We start from the raw sequence: 9443 nt of genomic DNA on the forward strand, positions 1-9443 counted from the left end.
TATCAGACAAAAATCTTTAAACATCACCAATCCCTGTGGTGATTAAAAGTGGCCAAACCCCAGATATGAATAAGGACATGTCTGAGGCCTTTGTCTTCTAGTGGGTGCTTTTGTTGTTGTTGTTGTTGTTATGTATAGGCTATATAAATCTATTTGTATTTGTGTGTTTGTGTATTTTCTCTTCTCATTGGGCTATTTTTCCCTATTGCACCCTTTTGGGCTTATAAGCATCCTGCTTTTCCAGATGGTGTTGTAGCTCAGATAATAATAATAATAATAATAATAATAATAATAATAATAATAATAATGTATCATTTAATAACTTACAAGTCGAGTCTGTGGCCATTTCATAACAAGTTTGTTGAATTCATCATTATAATTATGATAATTATAATTAATCTAATTAAGATTTAGAGACCAAAAAACCTTTATTCTTACCATGAATTATTACGACTTGTAAATATTCCAAGTATCTTATATTGTTAAAATATAATAAAGAAAGTATTTTCTTAATTTTTTGGGGTTATAAATGCTTAGGTTATTACAGAGATTGATTACAGTCAGTGACCTACTGTATGCAAAATACAGCAGCTGTCTTTGAAAGAACCAAACCACCTCGTTTGCTTGTTTGCCAAGGTCTTTAAGTTCTTCAATTTAGTTATTATAAATCTAAATTTTGGTTTTATTCAATTTCCAATTTGGCATATTAATTTACATAAATTTAGTATTAGTTTATGTCAAATATGTTACTGGCCATGATATAATTTTCCTTTGAAAATACACTGAATAAAAATTGACTGGAAGACTCCAGCCAATAGGAAGACAGCTTCTAACTATCTTAGCCAAAGAATGAATGTTTAAGCCAATGAGAGACTGGCTTACAAAGGGGTCTTGTTGGAGGCCTCTAATTGGCTGAGGGAAAATCCTATGGTTTTCAGAGCATTTCCCTACGAGCCCTGAAGGAGTGAAGATCAAAGGTCAGTTGAGTGGTAGATTTAGAAATTGATTTTGAATTTATATATATATTAATTGGTAGGATTTTGCAGTTATGAAATCTATAGAAAACTAGACATTTTATATGTTAATAAGACGTTGGTTTGATTAAAATGTAAGAAATATGATGAAAATTAGCCAGACACCAGACATATTTAAAGACATATCTGAAGCCTTTGTGCGGTTGTGGACTAGAAATGGCTGTATATGTAGTATATATATATATATATATATATATATATATATATATATATATATATATATATATATATATATATATATGTTTATATATATATACACACACACATATATATATATATATATATATATATATATATATATATATATATATAAATGTAGCCTTTTTTAGTCCAGTGCAAAGGCTTCAGACACCTCTTTATTCATGTCTGGAGTTTGGCCATTTTTCATCATCATGCTGGCCAGTGGTCATTAATGTTAGGAGATTTTTTTCATCGCTCATAGCAAACCAACCTAGTATAGGTGCTCCCCTGACTAGTACAGCTTTGGTAACCACTTTACTTTATTTGTCTGAGGTCATTGATAAACAGTAAGCCATTTACGAGGTCATAGACACGATATGAAATACGTACATTTAATTGTTTAGTATATATTACTGGAAAGATAAGTCACCGGGGGGGGGGGGGGGGGCGTAGAGTAACTACCTATCATTAAGGTGTGACTGACAGGCGAGAGTTGATGGTTGTGGTAAGTGGCCAACGAAATTTAGACTTTTTTTTATCCACGAATAATGTTGGTTTGAGTTGAAGTTATTCATTTTGTTTTGCCTTTTTCAATTGTAAAATCTTTTTATGTTGTGTGGGATTTATAATAATTATAATAATTAATCGCACTTAGTTCATTTATAAATACAGCGAACTGATCTGTCTACTCGTATTACTTGTGTACTTGATTTATGTATTACTGATGTATTACAACAAAATTAATAGTTATATACAAGTAATCTTCTTTTGGATCTTCTGATGGATTATCCAAATCGCCTATTGCCATTGAGCGTATCAACTACTTCCTAATTCTATTCCATCGTCATTTGTTTGATTCAGAGAGAGAGAGAGAGAGAGAGAGAGAGAGAGAGAGAGAGAGAGAGAGAGAGAGAGAGAGAATATGATATGATGTTGCTAGAGAAAAAAATGTATTTGTTAGTCTATGCGATATATAATATTTTATATTAAGTTATATACCACATAATATTTATAAAGTATTTATATGTAAATTTATATATACATATGTACAGGCATATATATTTATATATATATAAACATGCACCGAATAGTCAGGCCTATTCTTTCCACACCCACCTCTATCCTCAAGCATCTGACAACAACGAGATTACCAAACAATTCTTCTTCACCCAAGGGGTTACCTTTTGTACTGTAATTGTTCAGTGGCTACTTTCCTCTTGATAAGGGCAGAAGAGACACTTTTGCTATGGTAAGCAGCTCTTTTAGGAGGACACTGAAATCGAATCATTGTTCGCTAGTTATTGGTAGTGTCATAGCCTCTGTACTATGGTCTTCCACTCTCTTGGCTTGAGTTCTCTTGCTTAAAAGTGCACTCGGGCACATTATTCTCTTCCTTTTGTTTTTCAAGCTTTTTTAGTTTACATATGAAACATCTATTTCAATATTTTTATTGTTTTTAAAATAACTTAATTATTCATATTTTTTCTTATAGTTTGTTTATTCCCTTATTTCGTTTCCTCGTTGGGCTTTTGGGCTTATAGCATCCTACTTTTGAAACTATGGTTTTAACCTAGCTGGTACTAGTAATAGTGATGATGATATTGGTAATAATAATGATAATAATAATGATAATGATAATAATAATGATAATATAGATATATAATGTATGTTTTATATATATATATATATATATATATATATATATATATATATATGTGTGTATGTATATATATATATATATATATATATATATATATATATATATATATATATATATATATATATATAATATATATATATATATATATATATATACACACACATATATATATAATATATATATATATATATATATATATATATATATATATATATATATATATATATATATATATATATACTGTATATAAGTCGCTCGTGTATCGGCAGAATCTTTTTAATATTGTTACACTTTGTTTGTGCTCGAGAACTACTGTTATTTCCATATGGTTTAAATGGCAGCTTCACTACTCGAAGAACCTCATTTCCATTAACTGGATTTATATCCTTCAGCTTTTTTTTATCAGATGAAGTTGGTTTGATGCTGACAGTGATAGTATATTTAGCATCGAAAATAGATCCATATAAATAACTTTGGTAAGTGGTGGAAGATGATTTGATTATTTAATATAAACGATAGTAAAAATAAGAATAAAATAGTAAAAAAGATAAAAGTATATTCGGTAACTGTCATTGGTGAGGACATACGTCATGAAAGTCTTAGGTATTAGGATTATTCGAAAAGTCTTTGGAATAAATGTGGTTGATAACGGAAGCCTCGGTTATGAAAGATTTGAGTGTCTTTATCAGATGTGGTTTTTTATGTGACTATTCCTGGCAAGTTGTGCGTTGGTGTTCATCAGGGAAGGTATTGAGCTACATCAAAGGAAAGATTCTGGGAAGGTCAGATATCAGGAAATTTAGAACTCTCTCTCTCTCTCTCTCTCTCTCTCTCTCTCTCTCTCTCTCTCTCTCTCTCTCTCTCTCATTATTTCTTTTATCATTGAATAGTAAAAGTTCATAGTTTATTCAAAGGTGCTTCCGGTAAGTGTGTCATAATCATAAACCAAGACTTTTATTCATTAGATAAATGACTAAAATCATGAGTTCTTTTCAGTTGTCTCTTTGTAATGTATGCAAAGTAGCTGTCTTATGTGTGCAGACTGATATTGCCGAAAATTTTGTCAGTTTGTAGGAGCGGAGACGTGGGCAATAAAGAAGACGGAAGAGAAGAAGCTGGATGTGGCAGAGATGAGAAGGTTGAGATGGGATGTGTGAGGTGACAAGAAGAGATAAGAAACGGAATGAGGTAATTAGGGTTACCACAAGAGTTAGAAAACTATCAGATAAGATTCAAGAAAGTAGACTGAGGTGGTATGGTCATGTCATGAGAAGAAATGAACAGTATATTAGGAAAGTGATGGAAATGTAGGTACAGGGAACGAGAAAGAGAGGGAGACCAAAGCGAAGGTGGATGGTCTGTATCAAGGCTGACCTTCGATCAAAGGGATTAACCGGTGATGAAGTGTGGGACATAGGTAGATGGAGAACGCTGGCCAGAAACACCGACCCCACATAAAAGTGGAAAAAGATGCAGAGAAAGAAGAAGAAGAAGAAGTAGGAGTTGGTGGTCAGGAATTGGCCTTTGCACTCAAAATTGTAGCCTTTGGTTGAATAATGGAGGTTGGGTCGGCGGAATAATAAAGCTCTCTTTTGGAGACTGAAAGCGTCGCCTGAAGATTTCAGTCTGGAGTTTACAGGCTGCCAACGCAAGAGCCCGTGTCTTGCATAAGGCAAGGCATTCTACACACAGACACACACACCATTGGAATTTGATTTTTTTTTTTTTTTTTTTTGAGTATCAACAGTTTTGTTGATGCAATGAATCATCGTTTATTTATGATTTGCTGTATTGAATTATTAGAACTATCATTAATAATAAAGTTATTATTATTAGATTCATAAGAAATATTATCATTGAAATTGTTGAGCCAATTCAGATTATTTTTTCTGTTATTCCTTTTGAACAAACGATAGTGAAAATGTAAAACTTTACGTCATGTTTATATTTTCATTTGAAAATCCCGGTTCTCCCCGTGCCACCAGGAGCCCCTCCCTACACCAGCGTGAGCAGGGGAGCCCCTCCCCAGGCCAGCGGGAGCAGGGGAGCCCCTGCCCAGGCCAGCGGGAGTTGGGGAGCCCCTCCCCAGGGCAGCGTGAGCAGGGGAGCCCCTCCCCAGATCAGCGGGAGCGGGGGAGCCCCTCCCCAGCCCAGCGGGAGTGGGGGAGCCCCTCCCCAGGCTAACGGGAGCGGGGGAGCCTCTCCCCACACTGGGGGAAGGCAGGGGAAGCCCTCCCCGAGCAAAAGTGACTGTGAAAGCCCCTCCCCATGCCAGTGAGATCGTGTAAGCCCCTCCTCGCCCCAGTGGGAGTGGGGGAGCCCCTCCTCGCCCCAGCGCGAGCAGGGGAGCCCCTCCCCGTGCTAGCTGGGGCGGGGATCCCCTCCCCGTGCTAGCTGGGGCGGGGGATCCCCTCCCCGTGTCAGCGGCAAGGGGGAGCCCCTCCCCACCCCAGCAGGAGCGGGGGAACTCCTCCCGCGCCAACGAGAGCGGGGGATCCCTCCCTGGGCCAGCGAGAGCGGGGGAGCCTCTCCCTGCACCAGCGAGAGCCTTTCCCCGCGCCAGGGAGAGCCTTTCCCCGCGCCAGCGAGAGCGGGGGAGCCCTCCCTGCGCCAGCGAGAGCGGGGGAGCCCCCTCCCAGTCCCAGTGGGAAGGGGAGAACCCCGCTGGCTCAACAGTATAGAGTTTCTGATCAGCCTTAGTTTTGATTTATTGCTCATGAAGCCTTTTCAAAGTACAAAAGTCTTCAGGATTCCAAAAGGCTTCAAAGCTTTCCCAACTCTTGTTCGACTGAAAGTTGTATTTTGTCATTGTATGAAAGTTGAATGCATTCCTGGCAGAGCTCCAAAAGGTCCTTAGACTCTCTGTGAGAAGGAATATGGAATTCCGGTACATTTCCAAATCGTTTTCAAATTGCCATTGGTCTCCCATCAGAAATGATGGAAGAGGAAAAATATCTCGTGAAGAAGAGAGCAATGACAAGTGGAACATGGAAGATAGTCTGGAAAAGCAAAACGAGAAGAATCTTTAAGAATGTAAGATGATTTATTTGAAAGGATTCAAACAGAAAATACAGGAAGAAGAGGGAGACAAATGAGAACGGGAGAGAAGAATGAAAAAAGATCCGAAAAGAACTAATGATAAGTCGTTGATCAGTTTATGCGAGGATGGATTTGAAATAAGAATTAAAGTTCATTATGTTGATTAACCAGAAATGAAGATTGTGCAGAATAAGGTGGAAATTGGAAAAATAGAGATTATTGAAGGATCAGTAAAAGATCTGAGTTTGTTCATTCTGACGTGAGAAAAAAAAATGGCGGAGAAGTCTTCATAAGAGAATGCTGTTTCTAGAGCTCTAGAGGTATTCTTTGAGTCTTCAGAGAAGAATTGCGTGTTTTCGACGCATACATATTTTCTCTCTCTATCTCCAGTCTGATAAAACTCAAAAGGAGAAGAAATGTTTATTTCGGAACAGCAAGTCCAGACTGACTAAATTAGGCCCACGCTAAGGGAATGGTCATGTTTATCTCATCCGTTTTCCATTAGGTTTTGGTAGAGAGAGAGAGAGAGAGAGAGAGAGAGAGAGAGAGAGAGAGAGAGAGAGAGAGAGAGACCCTATATCAGAGGTTTTATTAATATGATCGCATTCAAAGATTGATTTAGGTTGCCTAGCGTCGCAACTACTAAGGTCATTGACACTAGGCGGCGTCATAACTGCCAGGGTCACTGACGCCTCAAGGTAGAATGAAACGCAGTAAAAGAGTATTTAATCATCATATCATATCCCTGAAGACGGAGAGGAATTTGGAACGTTTATGTCAAAATATTTTTTTCAACTTAAAATTTGTGAGGACGTTATGTAAATTTATAAGAAATTAGACATCTTTGAATTTTTAAACTCTTATTTTTGGAATTAAAATTACTTTCACATTAAAAATGAAAAATATATCTTTCTAAATGCTTCCAAATTATTATTTTAATAAGTAATTGATTATATCAAATTGAAAACCTTATTTTCCATTACATTTCTTCAATTCAGCTTCAAGTGTCCGGACGAGTTCTTGAAGATTTCCTTTGGAACTCCGGAAGAAATTCTTTCGGAAGTGATTGATACAACCCTTTCTTTCCTACTTTCAACATATAATTGAACACAGTAGATTTTAATTTATACAATTAACTATTTATAGACATGATCAATATTTTTATCTAAAGTAAAACTTACTTTATTATTAAAACATTTGATAAATATAAAATTAATGTCTATTGACTAAAAGTATTTTATAACAATATCCTTATTATTTGCTTAAGATCTTTTTCTCATAACGTCTACAGTCTTTTCACTCTTCACGGATATCAGAAAATGATTAACTATTTCCGCACTCTGTCTTCTTGATGCTCCATCTTCATCAATATTTTCTTTACCAAATTGTTGAAGTTATTCCTTTACATTCGGTTCTTTTTTATTGGAAATATATTAGGATATATATATATATATATATATATATATATATATATATATATATATATATATATATATATATATATATGTGTGTGTGTGTGTGCGTATGATTGACAGAGCTCTACTAGTCAAAGTCACCCATAGTAGATTGAATTCCTATGAGCGATCTGACTAAAATCTCACTAGATAGCCAATATGAGGGAAAATGGCCAAGCTCCTGACAAGAATATTGACATGTCTAAGGCTTTTTGTCCTACAGTAGATTAAAAAGAGGCTATATTTGCTGTATATAGATATTAAGTATATCATTAATAGATAGTTTTGCTATTTTACATTTTTCAATAGGAAAAAGATGTCAGAAGTTAATTTTCATACACATACGCGCGCTCATACGCACAGATATATACATACATACAGTACATACATACATACATATATATATATATATATATATATATATATATATATATATATATATATATATATATATATATATATATATTGTATACAGCATATAATTATATTTACTTATATATATATATATATATATATATATATATATATATATATATATATATATATATATACATATACAGTATATATATTTATATATATACATATACATTACACACACATACATATATATATATATATATATATATATATATATGTATATATATATATATATATATATATATATATATATATATATATATATATATATATATATATATATATATATATATATATATATATACACATGTATTTATATATACAAATATATTTATATGTATATATATTTATATATTCAAATATATATATATATATATTATTTTAAATAGCATATATATATATATATATATATATATATATATTTATATATATATATATATGTATACATATACATTTATAGATACATATATATATATATATATATATATTATTTTAAATAAATTATTTATATATATATGTATACATATATATTCATATACATATATTTGCTTTTATAATATTATACATATGCTTATATATGTGTGTATGTATTTTCTATATACCTCTTATTTCGTATGTATAAATATCATCAATCCCAAATACGCCTACTGATGCAAAGGGCTCCAGTTAGAATTCGATCGTCCCTATCTTGAGCTTGAAAGTCAATCCTTCTCCATTCATCATCTCCTACTTCACACTTTATAGTCATTAGCCATGTAAGCCTGGGGCTTTCAACTCTTTTAGTGCCTGCTGAAGCCCATTGGAAAGCTTGGTGAACTAATCTCTCTTGGGTTGTGTAAAGGGGATGCCAAACCATCTCCATCAACCCATCACAATGATCTCGCCCACATATGGCACTCGAGTAATCTTCTTTATAGTTTCATTTCTAATCTTGTCCTGCCATTTAGCTCCCAATATTCTTCTGAGGGTTTTTTTTTTTTTTTTTTTTTCAAATCTACAAACACTTAAATATTTTTTCATTTTCATACCACGACTCTTGTACATACAGTAACACCGATCTCACTAAACTGATATATAACCTGATTTTTATGTGTAATTTCAAGCGATTTTATTTCAATATTTTACCCAACGTAGCCATTGTCTGATTTAGTTTTTTCTGTCTTTCATAAAACTAAAATTTTAAAGACCTTAAATTGGAAATCATAGTTAATCAATATTTAAAATGATTATCCGTTCTACTTCTAAAGATATTTCATCTTCCATTGCATATTCCGTTATCATAATCTCTGTCTTTCTTTTTATTTTTAGTCCAACCTATATGATATTTCGTGCATTCTGGTAAGAAGCTTTGCATGTCCCATGATGTTCTGCTAATAAGGAAAGTGCCATCAGCATACTCTAGTTCAGCAAAATTCCTGTTTTTAATCCAGTCCAATTCTTCTCCACCATCAACAACTGTTCCATGCATTAAAAAATCCACGAGTAGAATAAACAACATAAGTAACAACGCCTTCCCTTGGAGTTCTCCGCTGTTAGCTAAAATTCATTTGATAGGACTCCACTAACATTAACTTTGCACTTGCTATGCTCATTTACATATTTGAGAGGAACTCTATAATAACCCAGGACTCCCCACAAAATTGGTCGGTACCCATTATC

General features: G+C 33.8%; 2 protein-coding genes across 2 annotated transcripts in view; both read left to right on the forward strand.

Annotated features, from left to right (window-relative positions):
* The window catches only part of LOC137633031 (proline-rich proteoglycan 2-like), a 7773-nt gene extending 3742 nt beyond the window's left edge, over positions 1–4031 (forward strand). Inside the window, exon 2 of the mRNA XM_068365200.1 lies at positions 3942–4031. Coding sequence (XP_068221301.1) covers positions 3942–4031 — 90 coding nt within the window. The remainder of the gene's footprint in view (positions 1–3941) is intronic.
* A 264-nt stretch (positions 4032–4295) lies between these two features.
* On the forward strand, positions 4296–5555 carry LOC137633041 (skin secretory protein xP2-like). The gene is made up of 3 exons (XM_068365210.1): positions 4296–4383; positions 4860–5148; positions 5180–5555. The coding sequence occupies exons 1-3, from the start codon at positions 4296–4298 to the stop codon at positions 5553–5555; spliced, it is 753 nt and encodes a 250-aa protein (XP_068221311.1).
* The last annotated feature ends 3888 nt before the right edge of the window (positions 5556–9443 follow it).

Source organism: Palaemon carinicauda, chromosome 3 (assembly GCF_036898095.1).
Source record: "Palaemon carinicauda isolate YSFRI2023 chromosome 3, ASM3689809v2, whole genome shotgun sequence".
In the NCBI taxonomy this organism is placed as follows: domain Eukaryota; kingdom Metazoa; phylum Arthropoda; class Malacostraca; order Decapoda; family Palaemonidae; genus Palaemon; species Palaemon carinicauda.

Bases quoted from the DNA above. Each gene is read 5' to 3' on its own strand.
- LOC137633041 (XM_068365210.1), top strand. From the start codon at position 4,296: ATGGAGAACGCTGGCCAGAAACACCGACCCCACATAAAAGTGGAAAAA. The intron at 4,384-4,859 runs GTCAGGAATTGG...CCGTGCCACCAG, and splicing joins AGAAGAAGTAGGAGTTGGTG to GAGCCCCTCCCTACACCAGC. The intron at 5,149-5,179 runs GTGAGATCGTGT...TCCTCGCCCCAG, and splicing joins GAAAGCCCCTCCCCATGCCA to TGGGAGTGGGGGAGCCCCTC.